Consider the following 25,874-nt stretch of genomic DNA (forward strand, 5'->3'; position numbering starts at 1 on the left):
GTCAGTGAGTGAAGTAGTTTATTTTTGGTAAAGTCCATTAAGCCAATAAGCTCTTTGTCAAAACGGCTGAGCATGTGACATGAGAAGAGGGTTCACGTGGGTTGCAGAGAACAAAAGCAGGAACATTTTTATATACATGACTAATAAATAATAATTACAATACTACTTACAATGGAAATCTAGTAAGGCAGGGTGGAATGTTGACTCCCCTCCATCCATGCATCCCTCCATACATATATCTATCCACCTATCCGTATATTCCTCCCTCCCACGATCCCTCCCTTCCGTGACCTCCGCTGTTCAGAGGAGAGGTTAAGATCACTGCCATAATGGAAAGGAGTCGAGTTGCTGCAAAATGACTGTGTCCTGTCACCCGCGAATACCTAACCCCCAACCCGACCACACTCTCTCCCTCAAACCCCCCTGCCCTGTCCCTGGTAGAATAGGGGTAACGAAGGCACTCTCGTCCCTTGATCACTGCCGCCCTCTAACAGCACGAATGGAGGGGCGGGGGGGGGCATTGTGAGGGGGCAATGGGGGAAGAGACAGTGGAGGAGGCATTGGGAGGGAACAGAGGGGGCTTTGGGGGGGAAAGACACGGGGTAATGGAGGTGGGGGGGGTCATTGACGCAATTGGGGGTCATCGAGATAGATTGGGTGGGGGTCTGGGTATTTTGCTTTAAAACCACACCACCGGGTAGTGCAAACACTCCCAGTCCTCTACCCCTGGGTGAGTGTGGGATGTGTGTGTGGTTGGGTGTGGGTGTATGTGGGGTGAGTGTGGTTTCAGTGTGGGTTGAGTGTGTGATGTGAAGGAGTGAGTGTGGTGTGATGGAGGTGAGTGTGGGGTGTAGGGTGAGGGTAGTGTGAGTGTGGTGTGTATTCTTAGGTTTTTTCGGTAAAGTCACGTAGGTAAAACATCAAAATTAATAAAAATAAAATAAAGATCACGACGTTTCGGAGGCAACACAAGTCTCCGTCATCAGGTGGGACCGTCACAGCCAGATCAGCTGCATCACGGTCCCACCTGATGACGGAGACTTGTGTTGCCTCCAAAACGTCGTGATCTTTATTTTATTTTTATTAATTTTGATGTTTTACCTACGTAACTTTACCGAAAAAACCTAAGAATATGAATCCTTGCAGTCACGAAAGCTTCAAATCTAAATTGTGGTGTGTGTTATGAAGGGATGAGTTAGTAGACTTTTCCTGGTAGGATGGGGATGGTTTAGTTTTATTTGTAAGTTTTTGGGTGATTGGTTTACCTTTCTCGTACTTTGCACAACTGTCATGTTTTTGAATTGTTTGTTTTTGTAACGTTCTTGCCCGCCCCTACTGGACATGTGAAACAGAGCTTTACAGCGCATCGGATTTCTCCTGTATAAATATTCTGATAGTGGGCAAGGTAGTGGAGAAAATGAGTGTGAGATGTGCTGGCTAACAGCACTTTCCCCCAGTGTGTACTGCTCGCATTGGAATCTTTCTCTTCTATGTACAGTTAAAACATTATGTGGATGTATATTTGTACGTGTATATACTCCATGTATATATGTGTGTTTGTGTTATATCTGTCAGAGGGGAGCTGTAGTGTAGCGGTTAGCGCGCTGCACTACAAACCCAGCAACCAAGGTTCGATTCCCAATCACGGCCAACACCAGTGACGATTATCTGAACTGGTCACGGGCCTCCCCTAGGTCGACTCGACCTCAAATGAGTACCTGGTGCAGTGTGTAAAAACATAGCCACTGGGGAAACGAAAGCAGTCAGACGTGATGTTGTCCACCCATCCCTTTGTGTGCCGTGCCAGCCTTCATAGGTGCTCACTAACAGCACTTTCCTTAACAGTCTGTTAAGGCTATATGGGGGATTTTGTCTTTGTGTTATAAAAATGTATATCATTGTGGAACGGTGAGTGATGGAAAAGGCTATGAAAGACCTTCATCCAGCAGAGGACTGATCATGGCTGATTTGTGTGTGTGCAGGCTGTACTGGTCCTGCCCTCCGTGCATCACCTGTGACCTGACCAAGAAAATAAGGTGAGACCAGTTCGAATCCAGGATAGCGTATTTTTAAATCCTTTATATTAAGTTTACTTGCTTGCTTGCGCGCGGTCGTTTTTTAACACACTTCCCGTGATCCAATAGAGCTGCCATTTTGCACACAGACTCGTTGTGACAATTTATTTTCGTGAAAATTTTTTTCCAAGATTTTCCACTTTTTAGGAAAATAAAAATAAAAATGAAACTCTTACTCAAGAAAAACATAAATGAATAATCAAATAAAACCGATGCCACGCATATAAAGAATTTATAGTGAAAAACGTTGTGTTTACGGGTTAATTTTTTCTTGTTCACTCACAGCTTTATAATCACGACTCCACATCACGCACACCTGATATTGATAACAGCGTTTGTGATTAAGAAGCTGCTTTTTCTACTCCGCTGTTGCTCCTGTTCGGGTGATAGTGTCACTGCTGATGATGCCAAACATGATTTTGACGACTGATTATGCTTATGAATATAACTTTTTAGATAATTTACAGCACCTTGTCAACCCATGCCATATCGATCATGGGGGTGTTTAACCATACTTCACCAGACTGGTCAATCAGGGCTGTTGGTAAAGTTGTGGAAAAGAGTCCCAGAATCGGTTCAGATAGCACTCACCACTGAAGTTAGCCATGCCCAGGACGTCCATATCGCAGTGCGTATACCACTGTGCCACTGCTCCACCCTTTGCTCCTTATGATGATGGTGCTTGTTGTTACTAATCATGATGATGATACGAACAATGATGCACACGCGCCCGCAAGGGTGGGTAACCTAGAGACGTGGAAGCCCTCCCGAAATGTGAAATTCACTGAACTATTGAACGCACGTACAAATATAATTAAATCTGAATTAATATAAAATAAGTACAAAAATGTATTGTGAGCCAACATCAATCAAAACAAAGAAAAAGTCAAGTAAAAAAAGTTAATATTGACTGCATTTTTCTATGAAGACACTATCTGATCCGTAGAGGTAGACTTTCATAGGGTATGGACCACAAATTCAAAATCTCGAGCACTTGAGTTTTTCACTGGACTCTGGGTACCTCGAGCAATCACTTCAACAAAATAAACTTGAAACTTGATGTCACTGGAGCGGAGTAAGATATGGGGTTCAAAGCCATGAGGCTCATGTGGATAACCCAATCCCTGATCGTGTAAGGTCTTGCGTAGGTCAGTAAAATTAGCTGTAAGGTGCTTTGACACTGCAGGCCACAAAGTATGGGCCTGACATGGCATGATCGAAGTAAACCAGTCAGCAGAGGTCGCAACCGGGTACCCGATACCCGTACCCTACCCGATACCCGGCTACCCGTACCCAGCTGGGTACGGGTACGAGTACCCGTTTGCGACCCTGGTGCGGCCGGGTACGGGTACAGGTAGGCCGTGAGTGATCGGTGAGTAACCGTTTGTCACTCATTTCGGGTAGGGTATGGGTACGGGTAGCGTACGGGTACCTGTACCCGGCCGGGTACGGGTACGGGTACCCATTTACGACCCTGGTGCGGCCGGGTACGGGTACGGGTAAGGAATCAAAACCCGTTTGCGACCTCTGCCAGTCAGCAATCTAGCAGTTACATTCTGCACCAGCTGAAAGTGGTGATTATTGCCCCCCGCTCCACCCTTTATCACAGGACATATTATATTTAATAAGCCCCCAGGGAAATATTTGCCTCCAAGGCATAAAATAGTCAAGGCGGGCAGTCACAAAAGCATGGAATCAACGTTGGAAGATTATGAGGTAGGGCGGGATGTTTAATCCGAGTGATATTAATCAGATGGTAAATCGAGGTCTCGATGATGATGAAGATGATGTCGATGATGATGCACACCCCCAGCAAGGATGGCTGACCTGTCAGAGTTCGGAGAAGCGGCGCCCTACCTGCGGAAGTCAGATAAGGAGCGTCTGGAGGCACAGACGCGGCCCTTCGACATGAAGAAGAACGTCTTCGTCAATCACCCCAAGGTCGAGTTCATCAAGGCCCTCGTGCAGAGCGTGGACGATGGAAAATACACCGTGGAGACGGCGGATGGCGAAGTGAGCTCTGCACACGCGCATAGACACACACCCATAGATGTCCGCAGAAGCAGAAACACACAGATGTAATACACTTAATTACAAACACACATGATCGAGGTAAACCAGTCAGCAGAGGTCACAACCGGGTACCCGATACCCGTACCCTACCCGATACCCGGCTACCCGTACCCGGCCGGGTATGGGTACCCGTTTGCGACCCTGGTGCGGCCGGGTACGGGTACGGGTAGGCCGTGAGTCACCGGTGAGTAACCGTTTGTCACTCATTTCGGGTAGGGTACGGGTAGCATATATATGCATGTGTGTGTGTATATATGTAAACACAGATACATAGCCATTTGCAATCCATTGATATATGCACACATGCATAGACGTACCAATAAATGTATGCAGACACATACATATGGAGTACCTATGGAAACTAGACAGTGGATAGCTTGGGGGGACAAGTAAGCTGCGCACACAAGCATAAACATACACAATATATATGTATGTTGAACTTCTTTCGCACCGTATGTAGCCAACCGTGCTAATCTGAGGTGCATATACACAGTTATGCAATTATATACATATGTTGTATCGTAGACGGAGGTACTCGGAGACGGAGGTTGAGTTAGGGGCTTCCGCCAGGGTTTATTAACACTTATCACTATCCCTGGTTCCCTCTTTACCCCTTCCACTATCCCCGTTCCTCCAGTGACCCCGCTTACGTTACGGGGTCTCCCTTATATACCCTCGGAGGGGTGATGTCGCGTGCACTGCCCAGCGCGCGCGACCCCACGTCCCGTGAGGTCACCGCACCTGACAGCGCACACGACGCCACCACTCTCCACTACTCCTCTACATCACCCCCCCCCGTAAAAAAAAACAGCCGACCCGGCTGCAATCAACCTTAGGGCAGCACGGCCCTTCAAGCAGAACAGTAACAACAAAAAAACAAAACAAATAGAGCCCGAAGGCCTCATCCGCCGGATAGCGCCGAACGGGCGCCAGGGGCTAGGCCCGCTGAACGGCCATCAGGGCCGTCACCGGAGCCGCACCCCCCTCGAGCGGGTATGCGCTGCTGGCCCGCTCCCTCGTGCGGTGTCCGCCACCCGTGCAGGTGGGCCGTCAGCGGGCAACAGGCCCACCGCCGTGGCCTCCGGTGCCTGGGGGGTCTCTGTCGGCCTCACTCGGGAGGGGCCTGGGGGCACACACACAGGTCGGACGTCACCTCCGTCAACGAGACCCGGCCGGTCAGGCACGCCGGATACATCATCAGCCGGCCGCTCCGGAATTGGGGGTGGATCCCCCAGGGTAGATGGAACATAACGTTTGAGCCGGGACGGGTGCACTATCCACTGCCTGCGACCGAATCGAATCCGGACGCATTGCGGCCGGCGGACCTCCACAACCTCCACGGGTCCCTGCCAAGGGCGATGCAATTTGGCCGATGTGCCAACGGGGACCTGGGGACAATGCAGCCACGCTTTTTGACCCGCTACCCACGGGAGGCCAGCTGCCTGGTGTTTTGGCAGCCGCTCATTAGCCGCCTGCCGGCTTGCGGAATTCTCGGCAGCGGCCTGTCGCGCCTCGCGCAGCCGGTCAAGTGCGACCTTCAAAGGGGTCGGCACCGACGACCCCTTCTTGGAGGAGCCAACGTCCATCTGGACGTGCACCGGGGGCTCCGGTTCCCTACCGTACATTAAATAAAAAGGCGAAAATCCCGTGGAGGCATGAGGGGCCAACCGATACGCCGCCAAGACCCCCGGGACGAACAGGTCCCAGTCTGACTGGGACGTGTTCACCTGGTGGCACAGCATGGACGTAAGGGTGCGGTTCAAGCGCTCTACCATCCCATCTGACTGGGGGTGGTAGGGCGAGGTGCGGATTTTCTTGGTGCCAAGGAGGTCACACACCTCCTTGAGCAACCTAGACGAGAAATTCCGCCCCTGGTCAGTCAACAATTGTTCCGGCGCGCCCTTGTCAAACACGTATCCCTGGACGAAGGCCTCGGTGATAGAAGAGGCCAACTGATCGACCAAAGGCCATGCCATGGGCCAACGTGTGAGGTACTCAACGCCCACCAAGAGGTATTTGTGGCCCCGTTGGGATGCAGGGAATGGCCCCAAAATGTCGAGTGCCACGAGCTCATTAACGCGAGAAACCCGGATGGACTGCAGCGGGGCCCGGTCCTGGACAACTGGGGCCTTCCTCCGCGCGCAGTCGTGGCAACCCTTCAAAATCAGTGCTACGTCACCCTCAACACCCGGCCAGTAATAGTCCCGCTTAAGGGTCAATAAGGTCTTGTGGTAGCCAAGGTGCATAAGCTTCTCGTGAATGGCTCGGGTTAATTTACCACGCAGGCTAGTGGGCACAACCACACAATAGCGTTCCAATTGGGCATCCCAACGCATGAGTAGTCCGTCATGCACGGCGATCGCCGGGGCAGCCGACGAAGCTAAGCTCCGGGCGTTATGTCCGACACGGCGCCGTAGCTTCAGCAGAGAGGAATCCTCCATCTGCAAGCCGGACCATACCTCCCGGGGAAGTCCAAGGCCGAAATCTGCGGTCGACGCCGCACCTGGAGGGGTGTCCGCCTCGGCCGACGCGACCAACTGGGCCGCGGCGTCCCCTGGGGCCTTGCAACGGCTAGAGCCCAGGGCGCAAGCACACCCGCCGCCTGCCGGCAATCGGGATAAACCGTCCGCATTTCCATGCTGTGTCCCCTTCCTATGGATTACATCAAAAGGGTAATCCTGGAGCACTTCGAGCCAGCGAGACAGCTGACCCGAGGGCTGACTAATCTTCAGCGAATATTGCAGGGCCGCGTGGTCGGTTCGGACCGTAAACAGCCTACCGTACAAATATGGTCTATACAACTGAACAAAATAAACTATGGCCAAAAGCTCCCTCCGGGTCACACAATATCGCTGTTCCGTCGAGGACAGAACGCGACTGCCATAGGCTACCACCCTCTCAACCCCGTCGACCACCTGGGCCAGGACAGCCCCAATTCCCGTGTCGCTGGCATCGGTATCGAGCAGGAAGGGTTTCGTAAAATCCGGGTACCCCAAGGGCGGCGCATCCGCCAAGGCCGTGCGAAGCGCCGCAAAAGCCGCCTCCTCCTCCGCGCCCCAGTGAAACCTTTGTCCTTTGGCGGAAAGGGCGTGCAGTGGCTTCGCAATTGTCGCAAAATCGCGGACAAACCGGCGATAGTACGATGCGAATCCAACGAAGCTACGCACCTCCGCGACAGATGTGGGAGTCGGCCACGTCCGGACACAAGCCGTTTTATCCGGGTCCGTGGCGACACCTGACGTGCTAACAATGTGTCCCAAATACCTCACCGATGGTTGTAGCAAGTGGCATTTCTGGGGTTTGAATTTCAAGCCAGCAGCACGCACTTTGACGAACACCGCCTCAAGGCGTTGCAAGTGCTCGCCAAACGTACGGCCAAAAACAATAACGTCATCCAAGTAGATTAGACAAGACTCCCACTGCAGCCCCGCCAAGACCATCTCCATGAGACGCTGGAAGGTGGCCGGGGCCGAATGGAGACCCATAGGAAGCCGATTGAACTCGAACAACCCCTGGGGCGTGCGGAACGCTGTTTTGGGTCTAGAGGCCTCATCCAGTGGCAATTGCCAGAAGCCGGAGAGCAAATCTAAAGTCGAAAAGAACCGCGCGCCCGAGAGGGCGTCCAAGGAATCATCCATGCGAGGCAATGGATATGCATCAGCCACCGAGATCTTGTTCAATCTACGAAAATCGACGCAGAACCGGAGACTCCCGTCCCGTTTCTTGACTAGCACAATGGGGGCACCCCAAGGGCTAGTAGATGGGGAGATGATGTCCGCCGCCAACATTTCCTCGACAGCCGAGCGGACATGATCTTTTTCCGCTGGGCTAAAGCGGTGGGAATTAAGTCGAATGGGGGCCGCGTCGCCCGTGTCTATGTGGTGGTCCAAAAGAGTAGTGCGACCCAGATCAAACTTACTTTGGCTGAACACATCGGTGAACCGTTCGATGAGGTCGCGGAGTTGCCGACGTTCCCCGAAGGACAACGAGGCATTCTCGTCGCACAACGTGGCGATCCATGATGCGTCGGGGTCCCCCGTGCGCATCACGCCCGCCACGACCCCTCCATCCGGGGCAGCGCTCTCGGGTGGAGGAGCCGGGGTTGCGTGTGCCAGGACGGCGCCGGCCGGGACTATGACCGGCAAGGGTCCCGAATTGAGGACCTGCAAAAAAAGGTCCTGGCCCCCCGACACGGCTGTCAAGGCGCCCACCAACCCCTTCGTCCTTGAAAAGTAGCTTGACGGGGACAGGAGGATACCCGTCTCCGTGGAGCCCATTTCGAGCGGTTTGCGCAACCTAAGGGGTATCAGGATTTGTGACGCCGGTGGTACGGTCACCGGCACTTTATTCAAGGCCCGTACACCGGCGACCAAGGGAGACAGGACGGTAGGTGATTGTAGGAATTGCAGCCGCCTCCCTGACGGCATTTCCACACAGCCCTGGTCAACGAGAATTCGGATGGGCATCCTAGACAAAAAGTCGGTCCCCAAGAGGCATGGCACTGCCAAGGTCCTGGAGACCAAAATCGGCCCGGCCAACTCAATCTCGTCAACCCGAACCGACGCTACAACGTGGCCCAGGATGCCCAAACTGCCGCCGTTCGCGGCGACACAAGCCCCGCGAACCGGCCTTAATGGACCCACGCTGCGGGGTAGCAGCCCAAAAATGGCCTCAGAAATAATGGTGGCCGACGCCCCCGTATCCACCAGGAGGCGAACGTGCACCCCTTGCACATATCCTGCCACCGCTGAGGAGCCGGCAGCTGCCGCCACCATCCTATGCGCAAGCGCATCCCAGTGGCGGGTCTGTCTGGGCCATTGAGGGGGTGATGACGATGGTGCACCCGACCCTTCGAGGACAACCCCATGACGATGGGCCCTAGCCCCGCTAGATGCATGAGGTGAAGGGAGCGGCCGCGCAGATGATGCGTCGCGACTCGCCTGGGGCCCCGAACCCGATGCCAAGGAGGGTCTGGGAGAAGGTGGAGTCCCTTTTCCAAAGGCCCCCGGGGCATTCCGGCAGCCCCGCTCAATGTGGCCCCGCTGACCACAGCGGAAGCAGGCCACCGTGTCCGCCTCCTGTGGACGGGAAGGTCCCGGCCGCCCCCGCTGCTCCGGACGGCGACCACCCGTCCCCCTTCCTCGACGATCGGGCATCGCCAGGGCCGCGAGGGTGTCCCCCCCGTCCGGCGCCAGGATCCCCGCACACGCCGCCATCTGAGGCCGTTGGCGGAGGGAGAGGTGCGCCTGAATGTTTTCTGCGACCGCCAAGGATGTGATCTGCCGATCATTGTTGATCGACAGAGCAATTCCTAGCTCCCTTGCCAGGTCAAGCAGCTTCCCCAAGGCCATAGAATCAAGTGCCCTGCCGTACAGGTCAGGGTATGCAGCCTGCGCCAGGGCCAGGAGCGAGCAGCGGAAGGCCAGCGGCAGTTCCCCCTCCTCCCGCCGCCGCAATGAAAACTTTAGCTGCGCGGTGGACGGCGGCTCAAAAACGTTGGCCATTTGGATATAGGCCGCCGGGAGTGTAGCCCGATTGGCCGGATGGATGGACTTGAAGGCCTGCAGAGCCCTTTCGTCCAAGCAGGTCGGAAGCGCCGGCAAGGCCTCCTCCATGGACCAGCCGACCGACATGTATGCCGCGTCGAACCGGTCCTGGAAGGCCGACCAGTCGCCCCCTTGCGCGACAAACGGCGCAACGTCGGGTAACCTGCGCTGCCATTGGCCGCGCGGCGCCGCGAGGTGTGGAAGCCAAGCGGCACCTGCGGGCCACCCAGCGGACGCGACGTGTTGCGGCGGTGGCAGCATTGCGGCTCCCGCGGGCCACGCCGAAGACGCGGAAAGGTGCGGTGGTGCTGCGGCCCCCATGGGCCACGCCGTAGGCGCAGCGAATTGTGGCTGAGTTGCGGCCCCCATGGGCCACGCCGTAGGCGCAGCGAATTGTGGCTGAGTTGCGGCCCCCATGGGCCACGCCGTAGGCGCAGCGAATTGTGGCTGAGTTGCGGCCCCCATGGGCCACGCCGTAGGCGCAGCGAATTGTGGCTGAGTTGCGGCCCCCATGGGCCACTCCGTAGGCGCAGCGAATTGTGGCTGAGTTGCGGCCCCCTTGGGCCACGCCGTAGGCGCAGCGAATTGTGGCTGAGTTGCGGCCCCCATGGGCCACGCCGTAGGCGCAGCGAATTGTGGCTGAGTTGCGGCCCCCATGGGCCACGCCGTAGACGCAGCAAAGTGTGAAGGCGCCTGCGCTTTCGCGACCCACCGGTCAGCGGCGGCGTACGAAGACACGGCGTCGTCCCGCGACGCGGCGAGGGACCACGGCGTTGCAGCCTCAACGGGCCACGCCGAAGACGCGGCGGTGTAATTCGGGCCTGCAGCGGCCCCCGCGGCCCACCCCGCCGGCGCAGCGAGGTGCGGGACAGCGGCCGCAGCCGCGGCAACCTCTCGCGATGCGGCGAGGCACCACGGCGTTGCGGCCTCCCCGGGCCACGCCGTAGACGCGGCGGTAAAACACGGAGCCGCGGTGGCCCCCGCGGCCCTCCCCGCCGGCGCAGCGAGGTGCGGGACAGCGGCCGCAGCCGCGGCAACCTCTCGCGACGCGGCGAGGCGCCACGGCGTTGCAGCCTCCATGGGCCACGCCGAAGACGCGGCAGAATAACACGCAGCTGCGGCGTCATCCATGAGAAGGGACGCAGGCACGGCGAGGTGCAGAGCCGCGGCATCGCCGGTGTCCGGCCCCGTGAGCGCAGCGACAGGTTGAGCCGCGGCAGCACCCGCGGCCCATTCCGGCGGCACAGCGATGTACGGGGCAGCAGCAGCCGCCGCTGCCCACCCCGGCGGCCCGGCGAGGACGGCACGCGCGTACTTACCCTGGGCCCCCCCGGCGGGCGCCGCTTGATGTAGAGCCGCGTCGTCGCCGGCGGCTGGTCTCGCAGGAGCGGCGTGCCGAGAAATCCCGGCCGCGTCGGTGGAGAGACGCGGCGTCGCGGTCGCCATGGCAGCCGTAGCAGCGGCCGCATATGGCTCCCGAGCCAACATGGCCGCCGCGGATTGAGTCGCAGCCAACATGGCGGCCATTTCCGGTGGAGCGGTCGCTGGGAAAACTGCGGCGCTTTCAACGTTGGCAGTTGACAGTTGCTCCCGTCCCGCGTGCGGGGCGGTTGGCTGCGTCCGCGCCTCCACCTTGGCCAACCTGGCGGTCAGCTGCCCCACCGCCTGCAGGAGCTGCTGCAGCAGAGCTGCGGGGACGCTCTCCGTCTCTGGCGGCGGCGGTGAGCTGGCACTCCCCGCAGCCGACTCCTCCCGCTCCGGCCCGCTCGTCTCCACGGGAACCGTCACCGGGGTCCCGGGCTCCGGGGTCACTGCTGGAGCCTCCTCTCCGCCTTCGGCGCCCTCCAAGTCATGTGCCGGTGGGTTCCTACGCCGTGCGCCCGCTTTATACATGTTGGCGACGGTGTAAACTTCTGACACCAGTTGTTGTATCGTAGACGGAGGTACTCGGAGACGGAGGTTGAGTTAGGGGCTTCCGCCAGGGTTTATTAACACTTATCACTATCCCTGGTTCCCTCTTTACCCCTTCCACTATCCCCGTTCCTCCAGTGACCCCGCTTACGTTACGGGGTCTCCCTTATATACCCTCGGAGGGGTGATGTCGCGTGCACTGCCCAGCGCGCGCGACCCCACGTCCCGTGAGGTCACCGCACCTGACAGCGCACACGACGCCACCACTCTCCACTACTCCTCTACACATATATAGACATACACCAATGCCCTTAGATTACTATTTTGTGCTTTTCTCTGGTATTTAGTCATGCTACTGCTTGACTACAATTTGGAAAGAAACATGTTGCTGCCAATATTTTAACAAGAACTAAGAAATATGAACATATTGCCCGTTTGGGATACTTGCACTGGCTCCGAGCTGGTGCAAGATTGATTGTAAGGTGCTGCTTCTGACATTTTAAGCTCTACATGAACACGGTTTCCCCCGCCTACCTAAAACAATTGTTGACTCCATGTCCCGAGTCGGCCTCTTACAGCACAGCTTGCAGTTGTGCTCATGATCCAAATGGTTGGAGTACATTTGCCGATTGAGCCCATAAACGGTAGAATAACTACCATGATAATCAAGTGAGGATACCTTTGAAACTAAGACAGAACACTTATGTCGATGATACAGCATTCATACTCTTGTAAAACACATTCCTGGTGAGGGAGCTGGTAGGAACGTTGGGTTGCTCGGTCAATGGCCAAGGTCAACAGCGGCCTGGTGTATTCCGCAAATATGCCCGACAGTGAGGGCAGGCACAAGCCGGCGTGAGTAGGTTAAACGTTGAGTTTTATAAGGACACCACGGGGTGACCAGCCCCTCCCCACCCAGCCCCACCCCTCCCACCCCCCACCCAGCCCCTCACCACCCAGCCCCTCCCCACCCTCCCCACCCAGCCCCTCCCCACCCTCCCCACCCAGCCCCTCCCCTCCCCACCCAGCCCCTCCCTCCCCACCCAGCCCCTCCCCACCCTCCCCACCCAGCCCCTCCCCTCCCCACCCAGCCCCTCCCTCCCCACCCAGCCCCTCCCTGCACGACGGACACAATAATCCCCTGTGGGCTGGTGTAACCAGGAGGTTCCTATCAGTATTATATTGTATTTATTGCGTTTTCTGATTTAAGACATTGTAATTTATTAACTATTTCCACCTCTTAAAGATCCTTTCATGAAAGGCGCAATGCAAAAATAAAGATGGATCCTTATTTTCTTTTTAAATACAGCGCCTTTACTCGAGGTGCTTAACATGGTTAAAAAAAACAGTTACAAAATAAAATGATTTCGATCAGTTTTCTTCATTACAAGGCCCACGGGCCACTCGCGGCCCCTGGTGGCCTCTAGCGCGGCCCTTAATGTACGGCCCCCGACAATACACCAATGTGAAAACACCCCCCGTCGTGCTGTGTCAAACCCCAATGGTTTCAAATGTGTGGCGGCCCTCACACTGATGATGTCTTATCAGCGAAAGTGGCCCCCCGCTGAAAATTAGTGAAGAACACTGATTTAGGTGGCAAAGGCATGCAAGGGTTGAGGAATGAGTGACCGAAATTAGAGGGCATTTAGGGGTCACGAAATGGTTGCTACTGGATATAGACACATAAATATACACGCAGATGTTCACATAAAGACAAAGGCACAAACATACGTTTCTTCCATGACTGTGCACGCAGACGGTCGTCGTGAAGGACGTGGACGTGATGCAAATGAATCCGCCCAAGTTCGACAAGATCGAGGACATGGCCATGCTGACCTTCCTCAACGAGCCGTCCGTGCTGTTCAACCTCAAAGAGCGTTACGCCGCATGGATGATCTACGTGAGTGCCTCGATATTATCATATTGTTCGGACTTTAAGATGCTCTGGAAAGTTGAAGCACCCGAAAAACATAAAATTATAAGTCTGGTCATACACACCACATTATAAGTGGCACCCCTAACTTTTGCTTTAAAATGCAGGGAAAAATTAGGTATAATGATCTGAGAAATATAGTATTTATGAATAAATAAAGGGGAGTCAGTCGAATCATTCCACTGAGGTATGAGCCTCAGTGGGATGATTTACAGATTGATTGATTGATTAGAGGGTCATTAGATCTGTGGGGTAACCGACCCCCAGGAACAGGTTTGCTAATTTGCTGAGCATTTATGTAAGGATTGCTTGAATAGAGGTCTAGGGAAATCCAACAGGACCGACATCTCTCAATTATTGACCTCATCACAGCATACGATGCCATCAAGAGGCCAGGACTATGATTTATTTTTTTCTCTTTCAGGGATACTGATCCTATGCTAATAACCATTAAGAACCTCTATGGTGGGCAGACCCAAGTAAAGCTTCGTGGCTAGGAGTCAGAGACACTTGCAGATCACATTGGGGTGTCGTCTGCCTCCTTCACTATTTAAAAGCTTATTTGACTACATAGTTAGAGCTTTCCATGGCTGAAAAAATTGACTTTTTATTGGCTGTTCCAGAGGAATTTGCATCTGGTACAGATACAAAGATACAAAGGGAGGCTAATTGATGCCTCGGTGCCTTCAAGGGATGGCTCCCTACTTTTCAACCAGGTTATTTACAGGCATTATCTGGTAGTTGCTGCTCACTTTAAGAACTAGTTTCAGACTGCTGTTGAACGTAGGATTTAAAATCAGCCCCACTAAAGCAAAGCACTTGCCTGATTATTTTATGGCATCAACACTCCACATCAACTCTCCATGAGCAATCAGACAGTTGTGGAGACAGTGGAGGAGTGTGTTCATGACCAGTTCCTAGTCAGAAGCAAAGACTATGCTCATTACCAGTTCCGGGTTGGAAGCGTTGATTTAGTCGAGCAGCATTATATTCCTTCGATACTTCACATGGCATCAAAGTGTACCGAGTCTGGCACAAGTGCTATGGTGACATCATCACCATATTGTGGCGAATGGTGGCTGTTGTTGTCTATATGCGTATCTGTATGGTCCATGCAGACGTACTCGGGGCTGTTCTGTGTCACGGTGAACCCCTACAAGTGGCTGCCCGTGTACAGCTCGCAGTGCGTAAACGCGTACCGGGGCAAGAAACGGCAGGAGGCCCCTCCACACATCTTCTCCATCTCTGACAATGCATACCAGTACATGCTTTCGGGTACGTGTACACACACACACATATACACCAGCACATGCTCATAGGTATGTGTACACACAACACATTCAAAGACACCTGCAAATGTTCACATTGTTGCGCAGTACGTCTGTCTGCCAGTCCCTATACGTGCGCCATCCACCTATCTGTGAATATTTACCGAAAAACCTGTACACTCTCCTGTCGATTTATCTGTCTTACCGTCTCTCTGGTTTACATTCCACAGACAGAGAAAATCAGTCAGTTCTGATCACGTGAGTTTCAAAATAGCGCAAAGGGCACACTTTGAGTTGTGGGAAATTATTGGGTGTAATGTCTGTCTCTCTGGCCATTGGAAACCATATTGAGGTTCCAGAAACTCTGCATGCCTGGAAAGGTGATATTGAATAATCTTTGCCAGAACCTTTCTGGGCACACTGACAAGATAAATGCCCGAGTAGTTGATACAATACGTACGGTCCTCCTTTTTAAAAAGGGGGACCATCAAGGCATCTGTTAAATCCTGTGGAATCGGCCCTGTGTTCCAGACAGTTGTAATGCTATCATGTAGAACAGCCTGCACAAAATTACCACCCTCAGCAAGCAATGATAAGATTCTCGCTTGCAATCTTATCAGCTAACCGAGAGCAGGCTATTTTGGGTTTGAATGGGGTCCTAAGTAAATGTCCACCATCGCAGTGGAAGAATGGCAGACGCATCTTACAAGTGACAAGCCGATGGCCAGTTGGCAAGGGCATGGGCCCGCATTCACTGTTCACCCGAGTCCTCAATATGGGTGGATGAATCAATGAGAGAAAGGCCAAAGAACAGTTCCCATGGCAGTAGTGACAAAAGTGATAAGTGTCTTGACTGCTGGTGACAAGTGACAGGAGCGAATCAGTGAGTGCTTCATCATTAATCAACCTGTTTACATTAAATTCGATCTAGTATAGTGCGGTAGAAATTGTGTTCCATCCCAGATATGATCTTTCGCCAAATATGTACTTGGTATCCAAGTAATAATTACAGGCAGTTTAAGAAGTCTTTGACATGCAAAAAAAGCAAAGCTTCTTCAATGTCTGGGTCTGTCTGCCTGCCTGTGTTTACCTCACCCCTGCCTGCCTCTCCACCACCAGAACTCCCTCCAACCCTCTCCTAAATAACCTCTTCAACTTTGCCTTCCTACCCCCTTAATTACTTATTTTATTCCTCCCTTGCTCGGTGTTTCCCATTCCTTTCCACCGTTACATAATTCTTCACTCTGAGCCATTTGTTACATTACGGGTGGATTACAAATGTGAGTTCTTGTTTTATATCTGCTTGTATCCGTCGCTGTGATGGGACAGTGGCGAGTCTGGAGCGGGGAAAACTGTGAACACGAAACGTGTCATCCAGTACTTCGCGTCCATCGCTGCAGCGGGAACCAAGCGCGACGCCAGCAAGGTGAGGAGAGGGATGGACACGGGAAGACATGAGGGGGAGACATAGGGTCACAGACTACACAGGGAGGCACGGGGAAATATGGAAAACATAGGGAGACATGAGGGAAAATGTATACAGGTACCTAAGAAATAATAATTATGGGTAGAAGCAAATAAAAGCAGAATTCCATTGTCTCCACATACACACACAATATTTGAGTCCGTCATCAGGATCTACAAACCAATATTATCCCACAGCATGTTTAACCAGGAAACCCCTCGACTGATTTTGACCTCCTGGGTATCATCAGCAATGAGGCTTGTTAAAAAATGTTTCTGGATTAGCAGATGCTATTGGCAAGGTTACAAAAAGCATAAGTTTTTGTGCAAATAATAATGGCTTTTTTTATCCAGTAAAGCGTCACTAGCCTCAACTCACGTTCAGAAGGGTGCTGCTCAAATGGGGTTTTTGGCCAATTCCATTTATGAGAAACCCACTACACATACCAACACTGCTGTGATCTTCACAGGGAACCTTGGAGGATCAAATCGTCTCAGCCAACCCTGCACTGGAGGCCTTCGGCAATGCGAAGACACTCAGGAACGACAACTCCTCCCGATTCGTGAGTCTCTCTGATAGGGTTGACACCTGTCGTGACCACTTGATTCTGCCCTTGTTAATGACCTACAACCTGACGCACGACCCCTTCCCCTCTCAGTGTGCCACCATGTAATGCATTCGTATTTGTGTGTGCGTGCTATTTATCCGTCCGTCCTCCTGGCAGTAGCGTAACAAGCGTGGGGGCAGGGGGTGCCTTTCCACCCCCACCCACCCACCCGCCCGCCCTATAGCCAAAGCTACGAGTTGAAGTCCCCTTGACAACCACCATAAGATATTTTCAACAGTGTCAAATATGAAACTTATTTAAAACACGGTTTAAATAAAAAATATTTTACGAAAATGCCTTTAGTTACGCTCCACATTTTATTTTTATTTAATTATAGCAGGCACATAATATTGCATGGCCACTACGGAGCTGTAGTGGCTGCATTTTCCGAAGGCACAGCACCACGACAGCGTTAAATGTTCGAGACGGTGAGCATAAGGATGTGATTAGACAAGAGGAGCCAATTTCGATTTAAAGCTTTCGTGACTGCAGGGATTCATCTTCTTGGTTTTTTCGGTAAAGTCACGTAGAAGGGAAGTAATAAAATAATAAAAATAAAACATAATAAAATAATTCTCACGACGTTTCGGCTACAACGCAAGCAGCGGTCTTCAGGTGAAGAAGACGGAAGAAGAGGAGCCAAGATATATAGCCTAGGTACAACCAAGGGGGACAAATCACTGCTTGGTGCTCCTTCTCATTTCCTCTGCAGCTCTCCCCTTCTGCTCATCCTCCACCGACTCTATGTGCTAGCGTGAAGGCGTGGTGCTAACCACACCACCCCCCTCATGCGCTGTTCTGAACTTCATAGGTGCTCACTGTTAAAGGTTACACCGGGAATCTTTATCTTGTTGTGTGCGTGTCCAGGGAAAATTTATCCGCATTCACTTCGGAACGACCGGAAAACTGGCGTCCGCCGACATTGAAACCTGTGAGTCCATGCGGTTCCATCAAGGATCTTTCTCACACAGTCGGAACTATTGATGCCCAACCCCCTCCCTAGTTTCTGCTTGACTGTACACCTGTCTTTACGTTTGTCTTGTCTGCATTAACTGTCTTTCTTTCCATCAGATCTGTTGGAGAAATCTCGTGTTACGTTCCAGCTGAAGGCTGAACGCAACTACCACATCTTCTACCAGATCCTGAGCCAGAGGAAACCTGAGCTCCTGGGTACAAACAACAATACGACCACTACCACTATCATTCTCACCACCACCATTGTCATCATTATTCACTCTTTTTGCTCTATCCTCTCTCTCCTCACTTCCCTCTCCCCTCTCTCCTCTCCCTCCCCTCTCTCCTGTCCCCAGAAATGCTGCTGGTGACCACCAACCCGTACGATTACTCCTTCATCAGCCAGGGCCAGGTCACCGTGGCTGGAATGGATGACGGAGACGAGCTCATGGCTACGGATGTGAGCTTCCTCCTCTTCCTCATTTTATCCACCCGAGAGGATGATTAGTTGCTTTATCTGCCTGTCCTCCTTCTCATTCTCATCTCCTCTGCAGCTCCCCACTCCCATTATGCTTCTCCTCCTCATGGTGGGTGATGATGTTGATGGGTGGTGGTGGTGGTGATGATGATTGCACCTCCCCCCAGAGTGCCTTCGACATCCTGGGCTTCACAACGGAGGAGAAAGCGAGCGTGTACAAGCTGACGGGAGCCATCATGCACTTCGGCAACATGCACTTCAAGCAGAAGCAGCGAGAGGAGCAAGCGGAGGCAGACGGCACTGAGGGTATGGAAGCGCGCGGGGACACGCATATCTACACTGGGAACGCCTGGGAATTCCCCAGGAAGAGCTAGTCTGTCGCCAGGGAAAGGGAGGTCTGGACCGTCCTACTCAACGTGCTGACTCTGCAACCCTCACCAGGACAAGCGGACTGAGAAACGAATGAACGAACCATATAGGGGCACACTGGGACTCACTGGAACGGGGGAGACAACAGGGTCATGTGGGCACTTGGGGACACAAAAATTAACAAGAAATATATATTTTTAATGTTACGAAAGCTATCATGAGGAGACTTTACAAATGACCAGTATGGAACACCCAAGTCCTCAAAGTCATGAGCTGACATTGCACGAGTAAGGTCCTTTGAGCACTGGCGAATGCTTTCAGTAGGATTCTTGTTTCTAAGTTTTTGGTAACCGATCAATTTGGCTGGTTTCCTTAATAGCAAAAATACTTTCTAAGAAAAGTGTTTATATTTAAATGAGTGATCATGACCCTCCCATTACAAATATGATGCGGATAGCACAATTGAGATTTTAAAAAGCCAAAGAGGAACACGTGGGCCCTGTGTCTAAAGCAAGGGGGAGTGGTGGCGCAGACAGATGAACAGGGCTAATGTCCCAACGTTGGAACGTGTGAATAAAAAGACGTGGGGGGAATCTTTGCCTTTGACAGACGCCGACAAAGCGTCGTACCTCATGGGCCTCAACTCGGCCGACCTCATCAAGGGCCTATGCCACCCCAGGGTCAAGGTCGGCAACGAGTACGTGACCAAGGGTCAGGACGTGCAGCAGGTGGGCGGCTCCTGATGACGACTTCCAATGAAAGCGAAACCTCCATTCTCTGAATACATTGATTGTGACATCATCATTGTCACCACCATGAATGATCATAAAGATCATATCCACGGTTCACCCTCAGCATTTCGTCATGATGATCAAAATGTATGTATCTATATCACCTGATTCATATAATTGTACTCATTATCCCCTACTGTTATGTGCATCATATTTGTATTGTTTAATTATGGCTGTTGTATTTTTACCTAGGTCTCCTCTGGTTCTCACCTCGTATAAATAAGGACAATAAATCAGGGGTATAATGGGGAGCCCGGGACCCTCTATGCACTTGTCAATTACGGCTCTTCCTGGCAACTTCCCCACCCTCCCTAACCCCATGGACTTCCGTGCCCCATCAATATATTTACCCACCGGCCGCTACTTCGTCTGCCAGGTGTCCTATTCCATCGGTGCACTGGCAAAGTCCGTGTACGAGAAGATGTTCAACTGGATGGTCGTGCGCATCAACCAGTCGCTGGAGACCAAGGCACCGCGACAGCACTTCATCGGTGTGCTGGACATCGCTGGCTTCGAGATCTTCGACGTGAGGACACCACCACCACCACCTGCCAGGCACCATTTTCATCACCACCATTACTGTCACCAACACTGCCACAACCACCAACAGCACTATTTCACCCACCATCACCATCCACCACAGACTCCACCATTATCATCGCCGTCGCAAATGTCACCACCATCACCTGTCCGTCCATCAGTCTCTCAGCTCACCATCTGTGTCCATCCATACGTGTGTCCCTCTCCCGGTGTGCGCAGTTCAACTCATTTGAACAGATCTGCATAAACTTCACCAACGAGAAGTTGCAGCAATTCTTCAACCACCACATGTTCGTGCTGGAGCAGGAGGAGTACAAGAAAGAGGGCATCGAGTGGGTCTTCATTGATTTCGGCATGGACCTGCAGGCCTGCATCGAGCTCATCGAGAAGGTGGCTGCCGCTGATGATTGATGAAGATTATGGTGATAGTGGTGATGACACTGCTACTGATGATAATGCAACTACTGATGATGCTTCTGATGCCAATGATGATGATCATTGAGATCATCATCTACAATGATGATAGTAATGATTATCCATCACCACCATGAATAAAATGGTGATGACCATGGCAGCATTGATCGTGATGATAAAGGATGTTGGTGACAATGTAGATGATGATGATCATGGTAAATATTGTGGTGGTGGTGGTGGTGCGGTTGTGAAAGTGGACAATGCTGCTGCTGATAATTATCATGCTGTTCCTCATACTGCAATTGTTACCGCTTCTGCTTCTTTGACCGATGACAATTGGCGACAATATCGATGACCACACCGTTTGCCTGCGTGCTCCGTAGCCCATGGGCATCATGTCCATCCTGGAAGAGGAGTGCATGTTCCCCAAGGCGTCCGACCAGAGCTTCAAGGCAAAGCTGTACGACAACCACCTGGGCAAGTCCGCCAACTTCCAGAAGCCGCGCATCGTCAAGGGTAGGCCGGAGGCGCACTTTGCGTTGATGCACTACGCCGGCGTGGTGGACTACAACATCTCGGGTTGGCTCATCAAGAACAAGGACCCGCTCAACGAGACCGTGGTGGGGCTCTATCAGAAGTCCTCACTCAAGCTGCTCTCCGTGCTGTTTATGAACTACGCCGCTGCAGATGCTGGTGAGCGAATTATATCTCGCTTTATTTTACAATGGCTCTGACGTCCACTCAATCGCACTCATTTGATCGCTCACCAACTTGCTCGCTCACTCATTCACCCACACACTCACTCGAACATTCAGCCACATACTCAATAATTTGAGGAGCCACCATTTGCCACTAAGGGACTGTGACATCAACATAGCGTGTGTGTCCAGATCTTGGTGATAAGCAGGATGGACTGTAGGCAGGCGAGGATGAATGTTTTCAAGCTGGCACGAGTGTATATATATTTCGGGTTCAACGTTTCACAAGCAAAAGGAGAAGACAAAGGTAGCTGGAAAGTCTCAAGAGCTTCATGTGCAGAACCAGGGCAGGCATCTTCCACACAGCATTAGGCAGTCCATGAAAATATAATGATGCTCAATTGACTTCAAGTGAGACTTCCGCTAGATGTAGTTAAGAGTAGGTTGCGATGAGGGATACGTGCGAGGGATGGATTAGTGTAGTGTAAACTGTTTAGAAGTTGGTAACAGAACATAACACAAAATATAATAATAGGGATTTTCCCCTTTTTTCTGGCAACAAAACTGAAACCTTTTTACAATGATTCACGTCTGCATTGACCACAATACTTGCAGCCAAAATGAAAACAAAAAACATACCATGATAATATATGCTTTGTCTTTGAAACTGATTGGTCCACACCAAGGGACGGCCGTCCCTGATTGGTTAATGCAGACATGAATCCTTGTAAAAAGGTTTCAGTTTTGTTGCCAGAAAAAAGGGGAAAACCCCTATTATTATATTTTGGGACTGGCAAAGGAGGTCTAATGATGAGATAACACAAAATAATTGCAGATATAATTAGAAAGAGGGGATTGTCAAGGGTGGGACACGTGGACAAGATGGACGAGGGAGTTAGTGAGATGGGTAGAAACTGGCAGCCAAAAACCAAGCAGAAGGCTTCAAGGCATATGGTAGTCATGTGTCGACGTTACAACTCCAACTACAGGAATTGTGGGAAGGGTGATATGACATCGAGATGACTTCCTTGTCCTTAACCTGAAGAAACTGTGTGCAACCCCCTTCTCCCATGCCCCCCTCCTCCACTGTAGATGCCGCCAAGAAGGGGGGCGCCAAGAAGAAGGGCTCTTCCTTCCAGACGGTGTCAGCTCTGCACAGGGTGAGCAAATCACGGAGATGCGACTGCGTATGTTGTTTTTCGATTGTGCTGTAAGTTCTTCAGTGTTCATTTTGTGCCGCATATTGTTCTCTATGGCGATCAACGGTTTACTCCACATACTGCAAGTTTCTTCAATTCAGTTTCTGAGTTTTACTGTGTTGTTCGGCATGGCATCCGACGTTTCACTTCGTGTGCTGGGAGCTTCTTCGTCGTGCTAAACAAACATGTGGTACAACCCAAAACACGTTTAAGAGCTACATAACTTAATTATATTATAATTGTGTAAAAATAACTCTGGTATTAGATCAACAACAGGGTGAGGTGATGATAGTGACTGGCACACTGCCCTATGAACCCGGCAACCATTCCTCTTCCAATTCTCACTCTCACCCTCGCAGGAGAACCTGAACAAGCTGATGACCAACTTGAGGTCCACGCATCCTCACTTTGTGCGCTGCATCATCCCCAACGAGGAGAAGAAACCAGGTGAGCACACACCTGTACAGAGATTACCGGTGTAGCCTACGTAGACTTGCTGGGGCAAGTGCTATTCGCGAGCACCTATGATACACACACTGCTTCCTGCGCCCTCCCCCCCCCCAATCGCTGTGCCCCCCCCCCCCCCCCCCCCAGGTGCGATGGACAACGCCCTGGTGATGCACCAGCTGCGTTGTAACGGCGTGCTGGAGGGAATCCGTATCTGCAGGAAGGGATTCCCCAACAGGATCCTCTACGGTGACTTCAAGCAACGGCAAGTCACCATTATCACAAGATGCAGCGTCATCATCGTCCCCATCACATGCAGTATCGTCATCGGCAGATGTAGTCTCAGCAACATCAGCATTCTTATTATCAGATGATTTATAAATGTCATCATCATCGTTGTGGTCACTATGAACATCATTGGCAGCCGAATCATTCACTGCGATGAGGATGTCCCTGACCCAACCACCCCGCACTCCATACCCCACCCCCTCCACCACCGCACAGGTACCGTATCCTGAATCCGAATGCCGTGCCCGAGGGACAGTTCATGGACAGTCGAAAATCGGCTGAGAAGCTCCTGTCCACCCTCGACATCGACCACACGCAGTACAAGTTCGGACACACCAAGGTGCGAGAGGGCGCCTCCTCAAATGATGATTATCATCCTTTATTTGAAGCTTTCGTAACTGCAGGAATCTATACTCTTTGGTTCTTTCAGTAAAGTCACGTAGGTAGAAGAAAAATAATACAAATAATAAATATTTGTATTTATTATTTTAATAATAAATATTTTTAGTTATTACTTTTCTATCTACGTGACTTTACCGAAAGAACCAAAGGCTATTATGATTATCATCATTATCAGGATGATGTTTATGATGATCTATCGACACGTGCCTGAGTGAGCAAGTCACTCATTGCATACAAAATAAGAAGAGATTTTGGTGGGGTTTCATCTTAATATGCACCACATCAAATGACAAACCAAGGAAAACTTTCACTTAAATTTGCCCAGAGGGGCCACAATACCTCTTTTCTACTTTACAACCAAGCCACACTGTAGCCATGCCGAGACATCCTGGCACGGCTCAGGTGTCAAGTTGTTTTTCCACCAGAGATCCTGGGCCATGACACTAATGTCACGCGCAAGAAACGTATAGCGTAAGCATCACACGTTCATTGATGTGCCGGTGTAAAAGTGGTACAAGATTCTACCGCATGACTGCTGTACAATCCTGCAGATGAAAAGAACAAATAGCTATGTATGACATCGGAACTCGAATGCCTCTCCTAGCTAACTCCTGGATGGGACGCCATGTTCCCAGGCTGCCACGGCAAAGACCTCTGGGTGGTGACAAGGTCAAGTGACAACACGCTTGCCGCTTGTTGCAGGGGTTCATACTTCGAGCCCAGCGACCGTCCTGGTTAATGCGTTGACCATAATATATGGGCTGTCTGCTGCACAATGAACATTAAAGATCCTGTAATATTATGAAAAATAATAGCCCATGTGTGTTGGCATCACAGTCCAAATTCAATACATTTCTTGCAAAGGACAGCTATTCCTAGATTTTCGAATGTTCATTTTAAGAAATTTCGCATTTACGCAATTGGAAAATTATGGACACTTTTCCATGAATGAAATCGAATTTCAGCGCTCGGGAAATCTCACTTGGTACACACCCTGAGATCAAACAAGAACCACCCGGGAGGCTGTCATCCATCCGCGACAGTGTCCCTACAGTATAGCAGTAATATCCCCACATCACTTTTCCAGTCATTCCAACATGCAGATGTTTTGGTGAGTTCCCTGAAAAGGTTAATTATTTTTGTTTTAAAATCATTATTATTCAATCGTTTAAATATTTATGTTCTTAGGTGTATATTTTGCTTAGTTAGGAGTAGAGTTGGAATGACTGTCCAAGAGACATCCCAAATTTTTCATATAAAATTAATGGGGAAAGCGATTCCAAGATATCGTTTAACGCGTGTTTTTGAAGAACGCATACCTTTCGTGAATCGAGGGATATCCGTACTTCGATGGGAAGAATTGCCCCCTACTTGAAGACGACTGTCCGCTTGCAGGCTGGTGCTGCATACACATTGTGCCACACATGGACAGCTGCCACTGGGGAGTTCCCTGCTGAAGGGGACCTCAAAATATATCACATGAGAGGTGTGGTATAAAAATCATTGATGACCCCCCCTGTCCCCTTTAATCCCGTGCAGGTGTTCTTCAAGGCCGGTCTTCTGGGCACACTGGAAGAGTTGCGAGATGACCGCCTCTCAAAGATCATCACCCTCATGCAGTCACAATGCAGGGGCTTTCTGTCACGCAAGGAGTTTGCTAAGATCATCGAACGCAGGTGAGGGGTATGGGGAGGCAAAAACAAGTGGGGAGCGGTACGGTAGCGTTTAACACGCTGTGCTAAGAACCCAATGACCCAAGTTCGATTCCCGCTCACGGCCAACACCAGTGACAATTTGAACCGGTTTTGAGCCTCCCCTAGGTTGACTCAACCTCAAATGAGTACCTGGTGTGGTGTGCAAACATCGCCACTAAGGTGAAAGTGTTGGCCATCCACTAATATGCTGTGCCAGCCTTCATAATCTGCTAAGGCTATACAGGAGATATTTGTACGTGAAGGGGAAGGCGGGATCATACAAGGCCACTAGAGGGTGGGTGATGATGTATTATGATGGAGGATGATTAACGTGATGATAAAGGTGATGGTAGATGACTGATAAAGGTGATGACGGTGATGGTGGTGGATGATTGATGTGTGATGACGACGATGGTGAGTCACCTTCTTGTATCCGTCGCCACAGGGACGCGCTGCTCGTCATCCAGTACAACATCCGCGCATTCATGGGTGTCAAGAACTGGCCGTGGATGAAGCTCTTCTTCAAGATCAAGCCGCTGCTCAAGAGCGCCGAGACCGAGAAGGAGATGCAGAACATGAAGGAGGACTTCCTGAAGCTGAAGGAGGCCTACGCCAAGTCGGAGGCACGCCGCAAGGAGCTGGAGGAGAAGTCGGTGTCACTCCTGCAGGAGAAGAACGACCTCGCCATGCAAGTGCAGTCGGTACGTGAGACCGGCCGGCCT

General features: G+C 51.6%; 2 protein-coding genes across 3 annotated transcripts in view; one reads left to right on the plus strand and one right to left on the minus strand.

The window, feature by feature from the left end:
- The first annotated feature begins 683 nt into the window (after positions 1-683).
- The window catches only part of LOC133357872 (myosin-7-like), a 40,302-nt gene continuing 15,111 nt past the window's right edge, over positions 684-25,874 (plus strand). Inside the window, exons 1-22 of the mRNA XM_061576018.1 lie at positions 684-730; positions 1,983-2,036; positions 3,889-4,088; positions 13,362-13,505; positions 14,657-14,813; positions 15,037-15,064; positions 16,136-16,232; positions 16,741-16,833; positions 17,746-17,809; positions 17,950-18,048; positions 18,189-18,292; positions 18,478-18,616; positions 19,289-19,407; positions 19,847-19,996; positions 20,230-20,400; positions 20,808-21,117; positions 22,215-22,282; positions 22,681-22,768; positions 22,916-23,033; positions 23,273-23,396; positions 24,998-25,134; positions 25,598-25,853. Of these exons, the coding sequence (XP_061432002.1) occupies positions 3,894-4,088; positions 13,362-13,505; positions 14,657-14,813; positions 15,037-15,064; positions 16,136-16,232; positions 16,741-16,833; positions 17,746-17,809; positions 17,950-18,048; positions 18,189-18,292; positions 18,478-18,616; positions 19,289-19,407; positions 19,847-19,996; positions 20,230-20,400; positions 20,808-21,117; positions 22,215-22,282; positions 22,681-22,768; positions 22,916-23,033; positions 23,273-23,396; positions 24,998-25,134; positions 25,598-25,853 (2,661 nt within the window). The 5' untranslated portion in view covers positions 684-730; positions 1,983-2,036; positions 3,889-3,893. The remainder of the gene's footprint in view (positions 731-1,982; positions 2,037-3,888; positions 4,089-13,361; positions 13,506-14,656; positions 14,814-15,036; positions 15,065-16,135; positions 16,233-16,740; positions 16,834-17,745; positions 17,810-17,949; positions 18,049-18,188; positions 18,293-18,477; positions 18,617-19,288; positions 19,408-19,846; positions 19,997-20,229; positions 20,401-20,807; positions 21,118-22,214; positions 22,283-22,680; positions 22,769-22,915; positions 23,034-23,272; positions 23,397-24,997; positions 25,135-25,597; positions 25,854-25,874) is intronic.
- Positions 4,697-11,886, minus strand: LOC133357969 (transcriptional regulatory protein AlgP-like). 2 transcript variants are annotated; one of them, XM_061576198.1, is made up of 2 exons: positions 11,014-11,886; positions 4,697-5,271 (listed from the first exon to the last, which is right to left on the minus strand). In XM_061576198.1, the coding sequence occupies exons 1-2, from the start codon at positions 11,585-11,587 to the stop codon at positions 5,114-5,116; spliced, it is 732 nt and encodes a 243-aa protein (XP_061432182.1). In that variant the 5' UTR covers positions 11,588-11,886; the 3' UTR covers positions 4,697-5,113. The 2 variants fall into 2 exon arrangements, with proteins under 2 accessions (XP_061432182.1, XP_061432181.1); XM_061576197.1 differs by lacking the exon at positions 11,014-11,886 and adding an exon at positions 9,089-10,072.

Source organism: Lethenteron reissneri, chromosome 60 (genome assembly GCF_015708825.2).
Source record: "Lethenteron reissneri isolate LAM-NWPU_2019-01 chromosome 60, ASM1570882v1, whole genome shotgun sequence".
In the NCBI taxonomy this organism is placed as follows: Eukaryota; Metazoa; Chordata; class Hyperoartia; order Petromyzontiformes; family Petromyzontidae; genus Lethenteron; species Lethenteron reissneri.

Coding starts and splice junctions, on each gene's coding strand:
- LOC133357969 (XM_061576197.1), bottom strand. CDS start 10,063: ATGGGGGCCGCAACTCAGCCACAATTCGCTGCGCCTACGGCGTGGCCC.